Source organism: Propithecus coquereli, unplaced genomic scaffold (genome assembly GCF_000956105.1).
Source record: "Propithecus coquereli isolate 6110/MARCELLA unplaced genomic scaffold, Pcoq_1.0 Scaffold39, whole genome shotgun sequence".
Lineage (NCBI taxonomy): Eukaryota > Metazoa > Chordata > Mammalia > Primates > Indriidae > Propithecus > Propithecus coquereli.
Window position 1 is genome coordinate 7,417,927 of NW_012149618.1, and position 24,066 is coordinate 7,441,992.

At 35.7% G+C, this 24,066-nt stretch overlaps 1 protein-coding gene across 2 annotated transcripts in view; it reads left to right on the forward strand.

Annotated features, from left to right (window-relative positions):
- The window catches only part of SPAST (spastin), a 60,960-nt gene that overhangs the window by 19,112 nt on the left and 17,782 nt on the right, over positions 1–24,066 (forward strand). For both annotated transcript variants that reach the window (XM_012652553.1, XM_012652554.1), the window contains exons 3-9: positions 210–293; positions 8,295–8,393; positions 13,469–13,656; positions 14,237–14,370; positions 14,641–14,734; positions 22,398–22,472; positions 23,775–23,846. In XM_012652553.1, the coding sequence (XP_012508007.1) occupies positions 210–293; positions 8,295–8,393; positions 13,469–13,656; positions 14,237–14,370; positions 14,641–14,734; positions 22,398–22,472; positions 23,775–23,846 (746 nt within the window). The remainder of the gene's footprint in view (positions 1–209; positions 294–8,294; positions 8,394–13,468; positions 13,657–14,236; positions 14,371–14,640; positions 14,735–22,397; positions 22,473–23,774; positions 23,847–24,066) is intronic.

The following is a 24,066-nucleotide window of genomic DNA, read 5'->3' on the forward strand; positions in this document are numbered from 1 at the left end:
TCGAACTCCTGAGCTCAAACAATCCGCCCGCCTCGGCCTCCCAGAGAGCTAGGATTACAGGCGTGAGCCACCACGCTCGGCCTCTTAACTTCTTTATAAAGACTTTTATTCCCCATGAGAGTAGTTGGGGTGATAGTTTATTTTGAAACAATATTGGTAGGGAAATGTGGATATTTTAATTAATTCTTCTTTTCGTTTTTTTCTTTCAGGTGAACAGTGTGAAAGAGCTAGACGCCTTCAAGCTAAAATGATGACAAATTTGGTTATGGCTAAGGACCGTTTACAGCTTCTAGGTATCACTTAGTGTGTTATATAATTGGATATGAAATGTATTGGAAATGTGTGTTCAATAAAACTTTAATGGTAGATAGATAGGGAGTCGAGTGTGGTGGCTCACACCTGTTATCCCAGCACTTTGAGAGGCTGAGGCAGGAGGATTGCTTGAGGCCAGGAGTCTGAGACCAGCCTGAGCAACATAGAGAGACCCTGTCTCTACAAAAAGTAATAAAAATTAGCCGGGCGTGCTGGTACATACATGTAGTCCCAGCTGCTTGGGAGGCTGAGGCAGGGGGAAGTTGAGGCAGGAGGATCACTTGAGCCCCGGAGTTTGAGACTGCAGTGAGCTTTGATGGTGCCACCGTATTCTAGCCTTGGTGACATAGTCAGACCTTTTTGTTAAAACAAAAACACAATAATTGTAGATAGAAATAGATCAATGATTAAAAACGTGGTCTAGGTTTTCTTTTTTAACTTACAGAAAACTAACATATAAAAACAGGCGGAAGAATATAATAAACATCCTAATTATTCATCATTCAGCTGTGATAATTATTAACTCATGGTCAAGTCTTGATTTATATATACCAAGGACTGGCAAACTGCAGCCCATGGGCCAAACCAGCTCACTGCCTATTATTTAATATTATAAAGTTTTATTCACATACAGCTGCTCCCATTCCTTTGTGTATTGTCTATGGCTTTCGTGCTACAGTGGCAGAGTTGAATAGCTGATAAAGAGATCACACAACCCTCAAAACCTAGAATATTTACTGTCTGGCCCTTTACAGAAAAAGTTTGCCAACCCCCCTTTTATCCCTCCTCACTCTCCCCTCCTTCATATTATTTTGAAACAAATTCATGATATCTTTTTATAAGTATTTCATATTATATCTCTAAAAGATAAGGATTCTAAAAATATTTAATAAAATCACTGAAATACCATTGTCACACCTAAAAAATAACCAATAATTTCTTTTAACATTAACAAAAAAAATGGTCAGTGTCCAAATTTCTTTTCTTTTTTAATTAAAGTTTTTTTTTCTGTTTTCTTTTTTTTTTTTGAGACAGGATATCACTCTGTCACCTAGGCTAGAGTGCAGTGGCATCATGATAGCTCACTGCAACCTCCAACTCTTGGGCTCCAGCAATCTTTCTGCCTCAGCTTCCTGAGTAGCTGGGACTATAGGTACAAGCCACCATGCCCAGCTAATTTTTTTGCTTTTTTGTAATGAGGGGATCGTGCTCATGCTCAGGCTGGTCTCAAACTCCTGGCTTCAAGCAGTCCTCTCACCTCGGCTTCCCAAAGTGCTAGGATTATAGGTGAGAGCCACCACGCCCACAAATTTCTAATTTTGTCATAATTTAATAACTTTTATTATTTTTTAAATAACTTAATTATTTGAACCGGGATCTCAGATCCATATATTATGTCTCTTTTAATGTACAGGCCCATCTGTTTTTATTTTTATTGCAGTTTATTTATTGATAAAACCAGGTGTTTGTCCCACAGTGTTTCCTACAGTGTGGCTTTAGCTATGTGCATCTCTATGGTATCTTTAACATGTTCTTCTGTCCACCCTGTGAATTGATAGTTGGATATAAGGCTTGATCAGATTGAAAGTTGATTTTTATTTTTTCATGATAGGACTACATCATAGGTGGTTCTGTGTGTTCATTGGTTCTTCCAATCTTCTTGTGAGGTTGGCAGCAGTTACCTATGACTGATGCCTATAGTGAATTTTAATTGTTATTCTTTCAGCATTCATCAGCTGTAATAGAAAACTTTCATAATCTTCTATTTGATGGTATAGATTTTAAAAATATATTCTTCAGGTTAATATACCACTCAAAGTGGAACAAAAACCCACCGTACATGAGTGGTTCTACCATACCTTGGTGTGATGGTAATAGTAGATATTTGGCAAACAGGCAGACCTTATTTATTTGTACCTCTGTAATTTGGGGTAAATTATTTTGCCATGTCTAAGCCTTTTTAACCTAATTTTTAATATGAGACTAATAGATAATCTCATCTTTGTGACCATTGAATTATTGAAGGTAAGTAAGTACCTTCAATATTTACCCACAGTACTTACCCACAATAAATACTTTAAAAATGTTGGTTTTTATTCAACTCCTTACCTATCTGTAATCATCTTCCCTGCTTATGTAGAAAGATAAATTCATACATACATACATAAACATTTTATTCATTCACTCATTCATTTGATGTTGCATAGTCATTGTGTTTGTAGGGTTTTTTGCCCCGCATTGTTAAAAAAGCAACCCTTACTGCTTTCAGATGGCTGACAAGGTGGTGTTATTCTGGCTTCTGTGGCTGACAGGGTTTGGCTTCTTCCTTCCCAAGTGAAGGTTATTACTTTATCAAATATAATTAAATATTGTATCAAGGTTATTGCAGTAAAATAATTGTTCTAATTGGTACTTTCTATGTGTTTTAGTTATAAAGTTGTTCAGTGTATGTATAAATTATCATATATGATGCAGAATACATTTAATTATAGAATATTTTGTAACATTTCAAATTGAATAATTAAAAGTTGGTTTTAATCTTTTACTTGAAGTTGTGATATGACAACACATTGGAAGTGTCTCGTCAATTATAGAAGTGTCTATGAATGTGACTTTGTAATTTCCTTTTTTTTTCTATTTCTGAGACAGAGTCTCACTCTGTTGCCCAAGCTACAGTGCCGTGGCGTTAGCCTAGCTCATAGCAACCTCAAACTCCTGGGCTCAAGCAATCCTCCTGCCTCAGCCTCCCAAGTAAATGGGACTATAGACATGTATCACCATGCCTGGCTAATTTTTTGTGTTTTTAGTAGAGAGAGGGTCTCTTGCTCAGGCTGTTCTCAAACTCCTGAGCTCAAGTGATCCTCCCGCCTCAGCCTCCCAAGAGTGCTAGGATTACAGGTGTAAACCACCGTGCCTGGCCTGTTTTTTGTTTTTGTTTTTTTTTTGAGACAGAGTCTCACTCTGTCACCCGGGTAGAGTGCAATGGTGTCATCGTGGCTCACTGCAACCACAAACCACTGGGCTCAAGCAATCCTCCTGCCTCATCCTTCGCAGTAGGTGGAACTACAGGCATGTGCCACGACACCCAGTTATTTTTTCTATTTTTAGTAGAGATGGGATCTTGCTCTTGCTCAGGCTCGTGTCAAACTCCTGAGCTCAAGTAATCCTCCCACCTTGGCCTCCTAGAGTGTTCGGATTACAAGCATGAGCCACCATGTGCGGCCTTTGTAATTTCTTATTTGCATTATTAGAGGAGATCACAAAAAGCATATATAATACAATATGAAGCTAGGCATTAAAAGCATTATTATTTTGGATGTTTTGAAGTTGCTGTCTAGTTTGTCCTCAAAAATGCTATGTGCCCATTTATGAAATATGTTACTTTAAAAGTGGGAAGAGGTGGATGGGAGAGGAGGCGTCAACATATTCCTGTCTTTCAAGAACTCACAAGGTCTGGGAGTGGATGTGCTAAAGACAGTAAAAAAGATCTGTGTACAAATGCGTAGTAAAACTCATTTGCATATTATGTGTTGGTTAAAAATTGGAGCTTTTCAGAAGTGTGGTGCCAGATGGGTGTCTAAGTAGGATGAAGGATGGGGAGAATGATCCTGGAAGTTACTCTTACAGACTGATTTGAGAGGATGCAACCGCTCTAATAAAGATGGGAAAAGTTCATATGTATTATTTATCTTTGGTTTATTGATAGTGAACCTTATAGCAAAGTTTAACTGTGAAACCTGCTGTAGATAAAAAGATAATTTTGATTTTAGCATCTTGGTATACCTGGCAGTTATACTTTTTATTAAACCTAGCTTCATTTAGTGTCCATTTATTTTTTTTATTTTGTTCTTTTTTTTTATTTTTATTTTTTTATTTCAGAATATACAGGGGTACAAATGTTTAGGTTACATATATTGCCTTTGTCCCACCCAAGTCAGAGCTACAAGTGTGTCTATCTCCCAGACAGTGCACACCACACCCATTAGGTGTGAATATACCCATCCCCTCCCCCGCCAATATTCATTTATTAAGACCCTACGATGTACCTGGTATAGTTAAGGGATATGAACTGAATTTATTTATTAACTCAGCAAATATTTATTTCATGACTACCATGTACTAGGCACTGTTGTTGGCTCTTGGGATATAGACAAAGATTCCTCCTCCATAGAGTTTATATTCCAGCAGGGAGAAGGCAGATAGTAGACGATAAACATAAAAAATAAGTTATACAGTATATTAGGTGATAAATATATGAAAAAAAATAAAAAATAAAACGCAGTAACGGAGATTAGGAGTGGATAGGAGGGTTTTTAATTTTAAACAGGATGGTCAGGGTATCTCTCTTTGAGAAGTTGGTATGAGTTAACTATGAAGATACCTGGCAGAAGAATGATCCAGAGAGAAGAAGCCTTAAGAGAATATACCTAGTGTATTTGTGAGGCCGGGCGCGGTGGCTCACGCCTGTAATCCTAGCTCTCTGGGAGGCCAAGGCGGGTGGATCGCTCAAGGTCAGGAGTTCGAGACCAGCCTGAGCAAGAGCAAGACCCCGTCTCTACTAAAAAAAAATAGAATAGAAATGATCTGGACAACTAAAAATATATATATAGAAAAAATTAGCCGGGCATGGTGGCACATGTCTGTAGTCCCAGCTACTTGGGAGGCTTAGGCAGTAGGATCACTTGAGCCCAGGAGTTTGAGGTTGCTGTGAGCTAGGTTGATGCCACGGCACTCACTCTAGCCCGGGCAACAGAGTAAGACTCTGTCTCAGAAAAAAAAAAAAAAAAAGAGAATATACCTGGTGTATTTGTGAAGCAGGAAAGAGGCCAGTTTACCCAGAAAGGAGAATATAGTAGAGGTGAGGTCAGAAAACTCACAGTGGGGTGGGGGAGGAGGTGTTGTCACAACACGTAGGGCCATGTAAGCCACCATGAGGACTTGAGCTTTTACCACCTGTGAAATGGGGAGCAGTTATAGGATTCTTAGGAAAGGAATGACATAATGTGACTTAAATTTTAGAAAGATGACTGGTTGCTATGTTGAATATAGACTCTACAGGCAGAACCAGGGAGAGCACTTAGGACACGGCTGCAATAATCTAGGAGAAAAACGATGCAGGCTTGGACTAGGGTGGTATCAGGAGAAATGATAACAATTGGTTGGATTATGATTATATTTGAAGGTTCAACAAATGGAGTTACTGATAGACTGGACAAAATGTTCTTCTGTTTAAGGATCTCATAATATAGTAGGAGAAAAGACACATAACTAGATAATTATCACCACAGGACAGGTGTATACAAACATTTTGTAAGGATGGGAAAATAGGTTTCTGAGAAAGCTTCCTTGAAGAAGTAAAACCTAAAGTGCAGGCTTAAAAGATAAATAAAAGTTATTAAAACATGCAGGAAAAGACATCTCAGGAAGAAGTGACAGCATGAACAAAGACTCAGGAGCAAGAAACAGCATGGTGAGTGGGGGAGAGTGCTCGTAGAGGCATAAAGTTGGGATTGCTCAGGCATAAGAGATGTAGGCAGAGCATAGATGGCCTGGTTTGTCATACAAAGAAGCGTGAGCTCTAATCTACGGGCAGTGGGAAGCCACTAACGGTTTTTTTGTTTGTTTGTTTGTTTGTTTTTTGTTTTTTTTTTGAGACAGAGTCTCACTCTGTTGCCCGGGCTAGAGTGCCGTGGGGTCAGCCTAGATCACAGCAACCTCAAACTCCTGGGCTCAAGCGATCCTCCTCCTGCCTCAGCCTCCCAAGTAGCTGGGACTACAGGCATGTGCCACCCTGCCCGGCTAATTTTTTCTATATATTTTTAGCTGTCCAATTAATTTCTTTCTATTTTTGGTAGAGACAGGGTCTTGCTCTTGCTCAGGCTGGTCTCGAACTCCTGACCTTGAGCAATCCACCCGCCTCGGCCTCCCAGAGTGCTAGGATTACTGGTATGAGCCACCGCGCCCGGCCAACTAACAGGTTTTAAGTAGAAGAGTTACAGGGTAAGATTTTCCTTTTCGGTAGATCACTCAGATGATTGTATGACGGTTGGGTATGAGAGGTCAAGAAGCAAGGTTACTATTTTAATTTCAGTCATTGACTAATCTACTCAACCTTAGTCCTTCTAAAAGCATTAGTCTAAGTTTACTTTTTAACAAAAATGAATGGGAAAAGGTTCACAGTAGCATTGTACTACTATAATGTATATGTGTATGTTTCTACACATGTAAATCTAAACTCTGTGAACCTAAAAAGTTTTATAGTTTTTTTATTCTTAGTTATCAAAACAAAGGATTTAATTTCCATTTATTTTTATTATATAATGAATGTTTCTGTGAACTTTTTCTTACCTTTCATTGAAGAGAGTGTTAATTGATGAAGAATGCATTTACAAATCAGTGTGTTTTCTAATTTATGCTTTAACCAACACAAATGGTTTTTGTCTCAGTATGGTGATTTAAAGAGTATTATTGTTGAGAAAAATCAGATGGCCTACCTGTTAGCAAACCAATTTATAAAAAAGCTCCAGGGTATATTGTATCAGCCAATTCTAGGATACAAAAGCTGGATAGTACTTTGTGTTTTGTGCAAAAGGGGTTGCTGCTATTTAACCTGTCCCAAAGGCATGTGTGGTTGTGCCATAAACCAAGTATGGTGCCTGCTTGTCTGACCTTAGAAATGAAAGTTGAAGAGAGTTAGTATATATATTATATATATGTTGCATTTTTATATGTGTTCACTTACTTGCTGGTATAGAAGAAAAGAATCAGTTGATGACTTGGAGTATTTCAGTACCAAAAAAAAAAAGTTTGCTAAAAATTGAGCCCCTATCTTGGATGAGACACAGAGCACATACATACCTCATATACATTATTTAATCCTGAGGCGAATGCAAGGTCATGTCACTAGTAAGTGGTGGAGCAGAGTGTACATCAACTAGCCGTAGATTGACTCTTTGAATGTGGGAAGAGAGTACAGCAGTGGCGTAGAGTGGCAAGGAAGATCAAACTGCTACCTTCTTGGGCTTCAGATTTTAGACTTAGAGACCCAGATCTTGAGAGAGTTTTTTTGTTATTTGAAGTATGGAGTAGGCTTGAAATAATCCTTTTTAATATTTAACTGATTAATTTTAAAAGTAGGTGATATGGGCACATGCCACAAAATTTTAGAAGTTTAAGTATGAAAAGCATCCATCCCATTCTATGTCTCGGCCATTCATTTCCCCTCCCCAGAGACAGCTGCTATTACCAGTCTCTCTGGGTCATTTTTAGAGGTAATCTTCATGTATTTAACTGTGCACATGTGTTCATTTAAACAAATGGTAGGGTACTGTACACGTAGTTACTGCAGCATGCTTATTCTACTCTATTTTATTGCCTTTATTTTTTGGCTGACATATGTAGTTAATTTAGTTTAGTTTCCTTCTCTACCTTTTTAAGTACTGTTCTCCTTTCCTGAAATGTTTTTTTTTTTTTTTTGTCTTTTCAAATGCTAGCCAGCTCATAATGTACTTCCTCTGTAACACCTTTTCAGTGGTCTTTCTTTTGTATTATGCAGTCTTTTTAAAAAATATATTGTAAGTTGCCAATTATATTTAATAAATATCTACGTAGTAGAAACCACATTCACTTTTTTTTTTTTTTATCTCTATGGTACTCTCCCAACACAATGATTTGAACATACTAAATATTTGGTAAATATTTCCTGGTAATAATAGTGATATATAACTGCCTCTGCTTACCTAACCTAAATAAGGCATATTTTGAACATAGCCATTCACTTGTTAATTTCTGTTGCTATTTTCATGTCTGAGTTTTTACTAATTATATTTTTAAAGACCTTTAAGTGTAAAAGCTTCATCTTGTAACAACCTTGTAACACCTTGAATAATTTTAATTTCACATGCACATTTTATTTGTTCATTATATTTCTTTTCTTTTTGTTTATTTTGTTCTTTTTTGTTTTAACCCCCTCTGTTGCATAGAGAAGCTGCAACCAGTTTTGCCATTTTCCAAGTCACAAACGGACGTCTATAATGACAGTACTAACTTGACATGCCGAAACGGACATCTCCCCCAGTCAGGTGGGTTTAGGTTAACTAACATGTAAAATAATAAAGCTTGCATGCAAAGTAGAGTCTTACTTAACTTGATAATGTTGATTTAACTTTATAATGGTAGGTTTAATTTTTTATATTTTCACAGGGCTATGTTGAAAATATATTATCCCTATCATTCATAGTATATAAACATGCAACAAGTAAGGCATAGCCATTCAAATCATGCTGCATTTGCATAGTTTGCAACCTCCAGTTTTTGAGATTATAAAATACGAAGGTAAATTCTCTCTTTTTTTTCAAATAGAGACAGGATCTTGCTCTGTTGCCTCGGCTGCAGTGCAGTTGTGTGATCATAGCTCACTGCAGCCTCGAACCCCTAGGCTCGAGTTATCTTCCTGCCTCAGCCTCCCAAGTAGCTGGGATTACAGGTGTGAGCCACTGTGCCTGGCTAATTTTTTTTTCAATTTTTTTGTGGAGACAGGGTGTTGCTGTGTTGCCCAGGCTGGTCTCAAACTCCTGGCCTCAAGCATCCCCATGTCTCAGCCTCCCAAAACACTGAGATTATAAGGTGTGAGCCGCCACATCCAGCCCCTACATTTTCTTAAATGATTAAAATATTCTTTTGCTTCTGTTGTATTTTAAGCTTTTGTGTTTTTTTATGGATAGCCACACCAATTTTTTTCCAAGATAAAGTGTTTTTTAAGAGAAATTTAAATTTTTTATATGTTAATTTTCATTGCATATCAATTTTCATATATACTGTACATGAATGTCTTATAGTACCTCTTAGAAAAAATTCAAAGCTTCACATAGTAAGGAGAAACATAAGAATATTGTTATTTACTGTGGATTAAATCTATCTTCTAAAACTTTTGAGTATCAGCTTCTACAGAAGATTAAATGTGGTTTTGTTTTGTTTAGGTGGGAGACTCTTCATTTCCTAGGTTCTCTGAAATCTCAGCTAGCTTATTGGTGACTTTTTCAGCAACAGTTTCATCTCCAGGGTTAAAATTAAAGTAAATACTACTGTGTTCAAATTATAGCAGAAAAGCCTCAGATTAAGCTATAAGACAACTGCATTTTTTATTCATGAATAGTACAGAACTTTTAAGGTTTTGATAGAGAAACAGATAGAGTAAGTGGATTTCTATGGATAGAAGAAACGTCATCAACTCTTTCCCTTGTGGCTTTACCTCTCCCTTAAAGAGTTCTCACTTTGACTTGGTCTTACAGTACAGAGTCAGTGGCTGTAATCCTTTTCCCATTCCTTCCTATGTCTGATTTAAAATGCTTTTTCAAGGATACATGTAAATAGTTTGCCTGTTTATCTTAGCATGGCTATGAAGGGCTGGCAGTTTCATAAGGAACATGCTGGAAACAAATATATGAATGCATCACAAATAGTTAAGTTTCTAAAATACATGTTTTGGATTCTAATAATCCTACCAAGATAAACAGTAAAAATTCTCTTGCCATGAAGAGCTGATCATGTCTTTCCCTTGTTATCTTTATTTTCTTCTACTTCATTACACATGCTAGATCCTATTGTATTTTTCTGCCATGCCAAAAAAAAAAAGCAACTTTCTCTTCTTGGGACCCATTAAAAAAAATGAACTTGGTCTTATTTCAAATCCCTAGCCCAGATTGAATACCCCTGTTTCTAATCTGAAAATTGAAATCTTGAAATGTTTCAAAATCTGAAATTTTTTTAGCACTGACATGATGCTCAAAGGAAATGTTCTTTGGAGCATTTTAGATTTTGGATTTTTAGATTAAGGATGCTGAACCAGTAAGTGTAATGTAAAGACTAAAAAAAAAAAAAAAATCCAAAATCTGAAACACTTCTGGTCCCAAATATTTCGGAAAAGGGATACTCAACCTGTATAGTCTGTCCTATTCTGTTTTCTAGTTGGTAGGACATACTGACTTGACAGCTGATTTACACAGCATTGGTATTTGATACTCAGTGAGCCCCAGTGAATGAGCTCACTTGCTCAGGCTTATTTTATTAGTGTCACTCATTTCTGGAACATTCTGGAATGTTTCCACTTGGATGAGTTAGGAAATAATCATACCAGAGTCTACTTATTGCTACAATATGTTATCTATATTGTCTGATTTTCAACTCAGAATTACTAGACATGCAAAGAAATAGGAAAGTATGACCCTTATTCAAGGAAAAAAGCAGTCAGTAGAAACTCTGCACAGGCCCAGATGTTGGATTTAACAAAGACTTCAAAGCAGCTACTGTAAATATGTTCAAAGAATTAAAAGAAAATATGGCATCAGTTAACAAACAGGAAATCTTAGCAGGTGATATAAACTGAACAATAAAAATAATAGATATTCTAAAGTTGATTAGTTACTGAAATTCAAAATTTACTAGATAGCCTCAGTAGCAGATCATGGATGTCAAAAGAAAGAGTCAGTGACCTTGAACCTCTTTCAGTAGAAATTACTAAATCAGATGACTCTTATGGTGTCAGAAGACAGATTAATGGTTGCCTGGGACAAGGATAGGAGTGTAAATGGACACGAGGAAGCTTTGGGCTATGATGGAAACATTTTTGTGTCTTGATTTTTATGGCTGTTTTACAGTTATATACATTTTTAAAAACTCATCAAATTGTATTCTTTAAATGGATGCAATTTATAATTTATGGATGATACCTCAATAAAGTTGATTTAAAAATACTGAAAGGCTTACAAAGAAAAATAATATTCCCCCTCTGACCCCTTTTCTGTCACTTCCCAACCTTCACAGCTCCTCATACAATGTTTAACTTGTTATTTTTTCCTTATACTTCCTATTATATTTTCAAGTATTATGCTTATATTTCTATTTCTGGTTTATCAGTTTGTAGTATTTATTGACTTCTTTATTAAGGTAGAAGAAAACATAATTCTCTTAGGCCACCATTACCCTTTATTTCCCAACATATATCTTCTTATTTTTAGTTATATCAAAAAATCGTACTTAACATTATTATGACTTAGTAAAATATTATCTACCTGAAGCCAAGTGTAGTGTACACTGATGACATTTCCTTTTTTGAGTTTTTCTTCCCTACAGGTTTTCTGATTTTTTTTTTTTTTTTTTTTTTTTTTTTGGTTCTCTAACTTCATATATAGCTTTTTACTCCTTGTCTGAAAATACCCTCATTCTTATATGACAGGTCACTTTTTTCCCCCCTTAACATTTTGAACATACCTCGTTGCCTACTGACATTTGTTATTTCTTATTAAAAGTCTCCTGTCCTCATAATTTTTCCTTTTGGAAATTTCTATTTATAGTCTCAGGATTATGTATTTTCTGTCTGTAGAAATTCTTCTTTATTCTCCTTTTTTTCCTCTGAAATGAATGGTATTTAGCATTACCCAAGATGGATTTTGCTTTTTCTTGCCATCTTTTCTTATGTCATTCATTCCCTGTTCTGGAATGCTTTCCTGCTTCTTCCCTGACGGTATCCATTGTTCCTTGAGGATATGATTCAGAGCTTTACATTTATGTACTGGAAAACCCCTTCCGAGGTCAGACGGGATTGGGTGCGCTCAGGGCAGTGCGGCCATAGACTGGAAAAACCTCTTAATCAACCTTACTCTATTCTAAAGTTCCCATAATTTAAGTTGTCTTATCATTTGGATATATGTTCACTAATTATTATAAATTGTGTTCACTCTCTGTTGACTTCTGTAGATTGATTCTGTTTTCAAAGATAGGCACCGTATTTCCATTTTTTGTTTTTATTTTTTCTATACTTAGTACATTGGGCATAGTGGCCATTTGATATATTTGTTAGTTCAATGAAATGAATCTGCAATTGCAAGACCTTTGGGGAGAGAGGGATAGTTTCAGCCTCTATTGTGACTAAAACAATTCTAGAAGTCCTAATCATTTGTGTCCTAGAAGAACAATCCAAGATAGTCTGGAATGTGTCTATAATAATCTTCCTGATTGTCATAAATTTGATTAACATAATATAATGACTCAAAGTTGGCTTCTTGTTGAGTATTTGGGTCCATGGTCAAAATTGCATCTTTCTTGATGCTGTGTATTCTTCTACTTGTAGAGATCCTGATTTTGGTCCCACTGTGACAATTAAAAATTTTAGTCTCTGTGTCAGAACCTCATTTTAGGGTATCCTGAATGTGGAGGTTTTTTTAAACTTGAACTTTATTTACTCTTTCTGATTTTATAACAGTTTACCTAAGATAAACTGGTTCTCTAAATAACTAAGCCGATTCCCTGTACCAGTTTAGAGTCTTTAGTTTCCTTAAACCATATTAAGGGATTTGATGACAAAAGCAAAACTGAGGCTTTTGTCTTTTGGCCACTCTGATTTGCTGACTGATTTGACATTTGTCTTCACGGTAGACATTGTTATTAATAAATACTGATATTTGTTATGTAGTATATAAAAATGTTATTTAGAAGCAATGAGATCTAAACATTTAAAAGATTACAATTTATGTGGAAGAGTATCACAGGACAAATAATCTTTTTGACTTAATCAGAGGTGTTCTATAAGTATTTATTTACATATATACAGCATATAAAATGCTTGACATATTAAAAAGTACATCTTTGTACTCTTTCCATTAAAATTGATTAATTTTAAAAATTCCTTTGGTGGGGATAGGCTGTGGCCTTTCATAATATTTTTAGTCAAGAAAGTTTGTAACTAAAGTAGTAGAGTGCTTTTTTTTTCTTTCCCTCTGTACAGCCTGTTCCTAATGGCTTTACTATGTTTTGTTTCTTAGGCATTTGGAAATTTTATTTGCTATTATAGATAACTTTTTTATATTCCACTCCTCGTCCCCGAAATGAAGTTGTTTCTTCTTTTTACAAATATTTTTCTTTATGAGAAAATTAGAATTATACATTAGGAAAAGGAAAAGCCTAATAACCTTAATCCTGCCTACCCTGAAAATCCCTGTGAATACTCTGCTATAAGTTCTCTGAAATCTTATTTTAAACTATTTCTGAATTTAAAAACATATTATTACCTTGGTTTTGCAAGTTTGTATTTATATTATTATTTTTTATAATGTCTCGTCACAATTTTCTAATTACTATGGTTTTACTTTTTTCTTGTTAGAAAGTGGAGCTGTTCCAAAAAGAAAAGATCCCTTAACACACACTAGTAATTCACTGCCTCGTTCAAAAACAGTTATGAAAACTGGATCCACAGGTCTTTCAAGCCACCACAGGGCACCTAGTTGCAGTGGTTTATCCATGGTTTCTGGAGTAAGACAGGGACCTGGTCCTGCAGCTGCCACTCATAAGGTATTCTGGGATAGTAACTTTAATTACGATGCTTTTGCAGGTAGAAAATTTTGAACATGTTATTATGCTTGTTCAAGTTTCTTACAAGTACTTTGCAATACTTTAGAGAATGGGTAAGTTTTGACAAAGTTAAATATCTTTTTTTTTTAAATCCACAAGGGCACATAGTTTTTTGGCCCGAATTAGGCATTTCATATTCAGTTTGCTTACCCAGCCTGTTTTATGTAATGCTATATATTTCTTTTTAAATTATTTCAGTCTACATAAATGTTTTATAACATCAACATACCTAGAATTCTGTCATAATTCTAAAAAGAATCAAAATTATATGACACTGTTATCATAAGGCCTTTTTTTTTTTTTTATAAAAACTAAGTCTCTGGATAAAATCCTCTATAATCCACTTCATATAGCTTTTTACTCCTTGTCTGAAAATACCCTTGGGATATATATATAATTTTTGTATTTTTATATCCTTTTTCCTATTTTTATTGAATTCTATGAACTTTAAGATTTATTAACTTGTGAAAAGTATAAACATGAGGCTGTATTTTTACATTAAAATTTTGTATCATTTAAGGGTACTCCTAAAACAAGTAGAACAAATAAACCTTCTACCCCTACAACTGCTCCTCGGAAGAAGAAAGACTTGAAGAATTTTAGGAATGTGGACAGCAACCTTGCTAACCTTATAATGAACGAAATTGTGGACAAGTAAGTTTTGCCATTTAAGTGTTTTGTAATTTTTATTTTTGAATTTCACTTTTAAAATGTATCAGTGAAATAGATAGTAAATACTTTGATTTACATACTTAATTTTTATGATATTTTTCAATCATAAATGCAGAAAATCATTGCTTTATTGATTTTACTATAGTTTCACAGTTAACATCAAAATGACTACACTTTGTAGAACCTAAACTTCATATTGTAACAACTAAACCATATTTCTAATAGGAAACTAACTGAGGTTTTGTTCCTTAGTGGAACAGCTGTTAAATTTGATGATATAGCTGGTCAAGAGTTGGCAAAACAAGCATTACAAGAAATTGTTATTCTTCCTTCTCTGAGGCCTGAGGTAAGAACTTTATATTATCATTTTCCTATAACATCATCCATTACTGAATCCATAGTAATCATAAAAAAATGTTTGGACTGTGCTAGGATGATTAATTCACATAAGGTAACAAACAAAACATTAGCAATTGATGTTGACAAATTAGTATAGGAGAGGAGAATGAATATAGGAGTTCCTAATTCCCAATCCATTTTTAAAATTTTTAGGAAAAGTGGGTAGTAGAGCATGATTTTGATATCAAGGTGAGAGAGATTTGAAATAAGAGACAGAAATCATATTGGAGAAAAGAGAAATTAAGATAAAAATAATTCATTCATTCTTTCTTTTTTTTTGGGGGGTGGGTAGAGATGAGGTCTCACTATTTTGACCAGGCTGGTCTTGAACTCCTGGCCTCAAGTGATCCTCCCACCTCAGCCTTCCAAAATGGTGGGATTACAGGCGTGAGCCACCACACCTGGCCTGAAAATAATTCTTTAAGTATTAAAGTTTGAATAACAATTTTTAGAAGAATTATTCTTAAGGATATTAATACATCAAAGCAGAGAGCCAATGAATGGTGGGTAGGGACCTAACCTTCCATCCCATATGTTACATATCATTAAGGAAGATAGGTAATCTTGTAGTTGATAATAAATATGTGGTTTTCCATACTAACCACTGTTTTGGATTTTCGCAATTCACAGATTGAACGTTTAGTGCTGTTTCAATAATATTGCAAAAATAAATCTGAGGACTCACTTCTAGGTCACAGTTATTTCTGCTTGAACATTCAAATTTTACGGATTCATCTAGAACATCTAGTGGAAATACAGTTGTGTGGCACATTGTGATGGATGCACTATTAAATGAATATACAAAGATTATGTGGCTCTATTTTTCCATAGTCTCAGTCGTTCTCATACTACCTTTATGGTGTTTTATGACTTGTGAGTACCAACTATACTAGGATTTATGGAATATTTTTCAAGTCTACTTTCTTTATTTTACTTATTACTCATTCTAAATACATTAAATCACTGGTTTGATATGCTACTTAAAGTTTTGCTAATACCCAATAAAATAATTAGAGAATTATTAAAATCGAAAGCATTTGTCCTTATGTGAACCAAATTTATGTCATGTACTGCCTAAGACCACACTTAGGGAAACATATTGTAGCTTGTATATTGAGCTAAGTTTTTGCTGGAGTTATGTAAGAGTAGTAAATGCAGCAGACTGAATATTGACAAAATGCTTGTTGAAAGAAGATGCGTATAATTGTAGACCTGAAAAGGATCTCAGCAGTTATCTAGTCCATTTGTTAATAAGGAAGCTAGTCCTAAGAGCTATACTTACTTGCTCAAGATTCTAGCTAAGTGGTAGGCCTAGGAAATGAAATAAGATTTCTAAGATTAGAACTGCCTCTGTCTTCAAAACAGTGTTGCATGAAAAATAAAGAAAAGGAAAGAAAGAAAAAACTACCTCTTCAGTGCTGTAGGTGCCACCTAACCTAATTCTTAAGTGTAGGTTTTAGTATTTATTAAGAGCCATGCTTTTTCTTTTTTTTCCCCTCCTTTTTCTTTTTTTTTTCTTTGTTTTATTTTGATTACAGCACTGATCTGCAAAGAGCCATGCTTTTCAGGGTAGAAAAGTGTATCTAAAATTGTGAACGTAATACTAAGGAAATATTTGGGCTATGCTAGGAAAGTCATTCAACTTTTGCTTTATCCAGGCCTTTAGAGAACACATCTAAAATAGAAAATAAGATTAAACAACATGAATTTGCATTTAGGCATATTTCCATGGTAGTGACATAATGTACAATTAAGAAGCTAGAATAATTTAAAAATGCCAGTTGCAGGTTACTTCAGATAAGGTTGAATAACCTGGCCTCAGGAGGGACAGAAACCTTAGTTAATTGAAACCTAAGGAAGAGCAGGATCTGTCGAAGAGCTAGCCCTTAGGGTTTGTATTCTGGTGCACACTTATCTTTATATTGCCACACCTGCCAAATGAAACATTTTATTCTTCTACTTCAGATTCCCAACAAAGGGAATATTATTTTCCTAGGTCAGCTTTTCACAGTAGACCCACAAAATAGATCCTGGTAAGCCTGTGAATGGGTAAGACTTATCCCATAAAGTACCCTGATTCTGCACAAAATTAGCTTATTCGTAATTCCCCACAGTAGGAACCTTGCATGGACTGCAATAGGGCCATTGTTAGGTTGGATAGGAAGTTGGGTATGGCAGGCATTCTTCAGTATTCTGGAATTTTTATTTCATTGTAGAAACATGGAATTATTATTAAGTCATCTAACACTGAAACTGGTTTTAAGGAGATAAATAATACTAAAGATAAATTGTTCTCAGAATTACTTAAAGTAAGTGCTTTAATTCTTGCTCTTTCATAAAGTCATAGATCTGGGAGGAATAGTGAAAAAACTCTCCTCCATCTCCTTACTATCATATAGGACCATGGGTTTTTGTTTTTTTTTTTTTGAGAAAAGGTCTTGCTCTGTTGCCCAGGCTAGAATGCAGTGGTGTCATCATAGCTCACCGCAGCCTCAAACTCCTGGGCTCAAGCGATCCTCCTGCCTCAGCTTCCCAGTAGCTGGGACTGCAGGCACACACCACCACGCCTGGCTAATTTTTTCTATTTTTAGTAGAGACGGGGTCTTACTCTTGTTCAGGCTGTTCTTGAATTCCTGAGCTCAAACAATCCTCCTGCCTTGGCCTTCCAGAGTGCTAGGATTATAGACATGAGCCACCATGCCTGGCCCAAAGCCAATAGTGCTCTCTATCACTATTTCAAAGCAGTTTGTCTATAATCTCTATCCACTACTATCATGAGAATTTCCTTCGCCTTCCTTCTATGTTGGATCTCCTTTCTTTTGAATTCCGTATTTTATGCTTTCATTGTTTCTCGTTTTGATGGCATACATCCTCCAGTAACTTCCTGGAAGAGTTTATGTGAGGGAATTTTTTATGATTTTGTATATTTGAAAATATCTTTATTCTTCTGTCTTCTCTTATAGATAATTTGATTGGATGTCAAGGTTTAGGTTGGAATTATTTTCCCTTAGTATTTTGAAGGCATTGACCTTGTCTTCTAGCTTCTAGTGTTGCTTCGTGTTAGATACAAAAGATCAGGAATCAGAATCTAACATTGGACTTCTTATTTTTATTTCTGAAAACTTTGTGGATCTTCTCTTTATGCTGCTCTTCTGATATTTTACAATGATTTGCTTGATGCATTTTCTTTTTCTTTTTTTCCCTTACTGTGCAGTTTTCTGGATACTCATCCTTCAATTCTGAGGAAAGTTCTAGGAGTCTAATTCTTTTTCCTTTTATTTTCTTTGATCCTTCTTTCTCTCTCTCTTTTTTTTTTCTTCGAGACAGATTGTCGCTTTTGTTACCCGGGCTAGAGTGAATGCTGTGGCGTCAGCCTAGCTCACAGCAACCTCAAACTCCTGGGCTCAAGCAATCCTACTGTCTCAGCCTCCCGAGTAGCTGGGACCACAGGAACGCGCCACCATGCCCGGCTGATTTTTTCTACATATATTTTTTAGCTGTCCAATTAATTTCTTTCCATTTTTTGGTAGAGACGGGGTCTCGCTCTTGCTCAGGCTGGTCTCGAACTCCTGAGCTCAGAACGATCCGCCCGCCTCAGCCTCCCAGAGTGCTAGGATTACAGGCGTGAGCCACCGCCACGGCCAGATCCATCTTTCTCAAACCTTTTCTGTGGATGGTTCTTGAACTCTTGAACCCTCTTGAATTGATCTTCTGTTTTTCCTGTCTGTCCTCTTAAGTCTTTGTCCTTTATTGTACTTGCTGGGAGATTTCATCCAATTTATTTTCTTTTTTAAATTATTTTTTCCTAGTCAAGTGAAGCACAAATTTATTTTCTATTTCCCTGAAATTTCAGATATCATTAATTTAGCTTCAAGAGCTATTTCTTTCTTTCTTTTTTGAGACACAGTCTCACTCTGTTGCCCAGGCTAGAGTGCTGTGGCATCAGCCTACATCACAGCAACCTCAAACTCCTGGGCTCAAGTGATCCTCTTGCCTCAGCCTCCCAAGTACCTGGGACTACAGGCATGTGCCACCACACCCAGCTAATTTTTCTATTTTTAGTAGAGTCAGTGTCTTGCTCTTGCTCAGACTGGTCTCGAACTCCTGACCTCAAGCGATCCTCCTGCTTTGGCCTCCCAGAGTGCTAGGATTACAGGCATGAGCCACTGCTCCTGGCCCCAAGAGTTCTTTCTTGTCCTCTGATTGATCCTTTTTTATAGCTTCCTATTCTTGTTTCATAGATGCAGGTTCTTCTTTGTCTCTAAGAATATTAGAGTTTTTATGGAGTTTTGTTTTGTTTACTATATTGTCTCTCTTTCATCTAGATTCCTCTTTATTCTTTTTCCTTTAAACTCTTTCATGTTGGAAGCTTCTCTTGTTGTCCTGGTTGTCCATTCATACTATTGTGGAAGAATAAAAAAGTTGATTGGCAACTCTGTACTGCAGGTAAGTAGAGCTTGCTGATAGTGGGATCATCACAAGATGATCAAGCAGCAAGCATGCTATTTATTTGGTTTCTCCAAATGACCGTAACTGTTAACTGTTTTTTTCTGGAGTTATTCAGATTCTCTAAAATGCAACCCAAAATTTCTAGAAAGTAACATAGGGAAAATCTAGGTGACCTTTGGTTCAGCAGTGACTTCTTAGACACTTTCTTTCCTTGAAAGAAAACACTGGTAAGTTGAACCTTGTCAAAATTAAAAACTTCTGCTCCATGAAAGACATTGTTAAAAGAATGAAAAGACAAACCACAGTCTGGGAGAAAATCTTTGCAAAACACATTATCTGATGAAGAACTGGTATCCAAAATATACAAAGAACATTTAGAATTCAACAACAAGAAAATAAACAACCCAATTAATAAATGAGCAAAAGATCTGAGCAGAGACCTCACCAAAGATGATACACAGATGGCAAACAAGCATAGGAAAATATGCTCGACATCATATGTCTTTAGATAAATTGCTCATTAAAACAAGAAGGCCAGGTATGGTAACTCATACCTGTAATCCTAGCCTTTGGGAGGCTGAGGCAGAAGGATTGCTTCGGGTTAGGAGTTAAAGATCAGCCTGAGTGAGAGTAAGACTCTGTCTCTACCAAAAAACAGAAAAATTAGCCAGGCATCGTGGTACTCGCCTGTAATCCCAGCTACTTGGGAGGCTGAGGCAGGAGGATCACTTGAGCTCAGGCATTTGCGGTTGCAGTGAGCTGTGATAACACCACTGCACTCTAGTTTGGGCAGCAGAGCAAGATCCTGTCTCAAAAAACAAAAACAAAAAATATGGCCGGGCACAGTGGCTCACTCCTGTAATCGTAGCACTTTGGGAGGCCGAGGCGGAAGGATTGCTTAAGGCTAGGAGTTCAAGACCAGTCTGAGTAACAAAATGAGAACCTGTCTCTACAAAATATTTTAAAAATTAGCGGGATATGGTAATGTGCACCTGTAGTCCCAGCTACTTGGGAGGCTGAGATGGGAGGATCACTCGAGCCCAGGAGTTTGAGGTTGCAGTGAGCTATAAAGATACCACTGTACTCTAGCCTCAGCAACAGAGTGAGACCCTGTCTCAAATAAATAAATAAATAAAACAAAAAACCCATAAGATACCATTGCACCCTATTAGAATGCTAAAATCCAAAACATTGATAGCACTAAATTTTGGCAAGGATGTGGAGCAACGGGAACTTTCATTTATTGCTGATGGGAATGCAAAATGGTAGAAACTACTTTGGAAGACAGTTTGATGGTTTCTTACAAAACTAAAGGTACTCTTCCCATGTGATCCAACCATCCTACTCTTCGGTATTTACCCAGAGAAGTTGAAACAGTATGTCCACACAAAACCAGCACATGAATGTTTCTAGCAGTTTTATTCCTAGTTGCCAAAACTTGGAAGCAACCAAGATGTCCATCAGTAGGTTAATGGATAAACAAGAGTGTGGTACATCCACACGATGGGGTATTATTCAGGAATAAAAAGAAATGAGCTATTAAGCCACAAAAGGGTATGGAGGAATCTTAATGCATTTTGGTAAATGAAAGAAGCCAACCTGAAAAGGCTACATACCATGTGATTTCAACTATATGACATTCTGGAAAAGGTAAGACTATGGAGACAGTGAAAGATCAGTGGTTGCCAGGGGTGTGTCCGGAAGTAGAAAAGGATGAATAGATGGACCACAGGGTAGTTTTAGGGCAGTGAAACTATTCTATGGTACTAATGGTGGATACGTGTCATTATGCATTTATCGAAATCCGTAGAATATAAAACATAAAGAATGAACCCTAATGTAAGCTTTCGACTTTAGGTAATAATAACGTATCAGTATTTGTATGATTGTATGACACTAATATACAATGTTAATAATAGGGAAAGTTGGGGAGGAATGAAGGGTTATATGGGAACTCTCAGTACTTTCTGCTCAATTTTCTATAAACCTAAAACTGCTCAAAAAATATTTTTAAAAAAGTTGAATATTGGCCATTACATATGATTCAAGTTAGAAGTACATACACCTTTGCCATTAAGTGAAGTATATTCAGTCTGGTGCTTTATCCTTGACTCTTGCCATGCCTAGTGTCCCTGAGTCTGGAGAATCTGGTTTAATTTCTCTAGAGAAGGAAACTCCAGCCTCCTGTGGTTGTGGTTGGCACTTTTCTGTCTGTTCTTTTTTGGGAGCAGGAACATGGGTTCAGTTGTTCCTCATACCAACTTTCAATCAGTTCCTCCGTTTTTGGCTTTCTATTGCTTTCTTTTTTTAATTTTACTTAAACTTTTTTTTTTTTTTTTTTTTTATTTTTACTTAAACTTTTTTTTTTTTTTTTTTTTTTTTAGAGACAGGGTCCCACTCTGTTGCTGCTCAGGCAGGAGTGCAGTGGTGTGATCACAGCCCACTGCAACCTCGAACTCCTGGATTCAAGCAATCCTCCTGCCTCAGCCTCCTGAGTGGCTGTGACTATAGGCACACCACCACACTTGGCTAATTTTTAAAACTTTTTGTAAAGATGGGATCTTGCTATGTTGCCCACGCTTGTCTTGAACTCCTGGCCTCAAGTGATCCTCCACACCCAGCCTCTACTGCTTTCTGTGTTACCTCATGCCTCTAATTCTTGAGCTTTCTTGGGATTTTTTGTTCACGTCAGCTTCCTTCTTGTATCTAGATATCCACTTCATAAACAGGCACATAGATTTTTAGCTCATTAAGCTCTGCTAAATAATTTACCATATTTTATCAATTCTCCGTCTTACAGAACTTTATTGTGTCCTCTGTTATCTCCTTTCCTATTTTTGTTTGTAAGATTTATTTTACTCATTTAGTATAATTTTCGTGGGATTTCTAAGCAGAGAAACATGCCTATGTTCAGTTTGTCTTGTTAAACCAGTCTGCTTTCATTTTATCACTGAGGAGTTGGTTTTATTTCATTTTGTTTTCTTATGTTTTTAATTATTATACTAAATTACTGATTATCTGTTCCCTTTAAAATCTTGAGCAGCTCTCTTTGGAAGGATGCTGCTGAAAAAGGATGTTTTTAGATGACAAATGATACTTAAAATGTCTGGAAAAAATTATCTCCAGAATCATAGTTGTGATCTAAAGTATATATTTTTAAGTTGTTCACAGGGCTTAGAGCTCCTGCGAGAGGATTGTTACTCTTTGGTCCACCTGGAAATGGGAAGACAATGCTGGTAAGAATTCTTTCAAATTTAGCATTCTATTGAGATATTAGGGATGATAGGGAAAAAGGAAACTTTGTATTGTCCCTGAGTCTGTTTTTGCTTTTTGCTATGATATAATTCTCTTAAGTTTTTAAACTAGTTCTCAGAGCAGAAATAGATGAAAAACCAAATATGTTACCCTTAGTAGTGTGGTTTTGGTTGGTTAAATTTAACAGTGTAATTGTCATCGTTTTTCTAAATTAAATAATAAAATTTTTACCATAGAAGAGCTTACCTTACTATATTGAGTATCTTTCTAACCCTTAATTTTTTTTTACTATCTTAATGGCTTTATTTTAAATAATTAGTGTGTTACAGATTTTTTTTTAGTATACTTTTGCAAAAGATTTTACCAGTATCTGGAAACCTCTTTCCTCTGCATAGCTCTTTTTTTTTTTTTTTTTAATAAATGGATATGACAAGTATTTATTACATCTCAGCCTATTTGTACAATACAGTTTGCCTTTAGATTAGACAATATTAATTAGTTTTGGTTTGAAATGCATACTGTTGGTTACAATAAAATAAATGATTTCTATATGAGAGTACAGTAAAAATAATAGTAAAATAGTGGCAAAAATTAATTATTCTATACTTTTGGAATATCACTGGAGAGTCTCACATTTTCTGTTAAGTTATTCTTACACATTGATGCATCATGTATTCCAAATACACTGTTCAGCTATATAGGTCTTTTCAGTTTTGGACATTAAAGTACACTTTTAAAACCTATATGCTTCTTAAATAGTGTCACTGAAAAAATATTTTTAAAATTCTGAGGTTTTTCATTCTTAGAAAAGGAAGGTGTAATGGATTATCATAATGAGTCAATCTGGAAAAATATGTTTCAGAATATGGAATAAAATTCTAAATGTTACCTGTAGTGATTTGCAGAACAGTTCTAGTAGCATTGCATAGTTCTTCTACAGGGAAAGAAATGAAAAGGAAGGAGCAACTTTTTCCTTAGCTATTTATCATTCTCTAAGCAATTACCTTTCTCTATACCTACGGAGAGAAGAGAATAGTACTTTTTTTCTTAACCTCTCTCTATTCATTCTCTCGCAGAAAAGAAAAGAGTAGAAAGAAACACAGCTCTTCCTAGAACCTTTCCTCATTGCTGAAAAGGAAACACATTCATGGCATATATTGGGAATTGTGTTATACCTTGTATTTTAAGATAATCTTTTCCTGTACTTAAATCAATCAAATGAGGTTATTATCTTAAAGCAAGATACTGAACTAATTTAATATTTGCTCTTGTGATTTTTAAAGGCTAAAGCAGTAGCTGCAGAATCTAATGCAACCTTCTTTAATATAAGTGCTGCAAGCTTAACTTCAAAATATGTGAGTGCTCTTTTTTTTTCCTATATTGTCATGTTTTAAGTTATTTAAGTTATAAGTCTAAATGTTACTATGTTAAGTATAAATGGTAATATTTCACAAAAATGCTTTTCTGTGAGTTTTGTATCTATTATTTACATGTGATTAATATCAGTTTTCAAAGTAGAAAATTATGTGCATTCATTAGACTCTTTTAAAATTAGAATTGTATTTTCAAATGCTT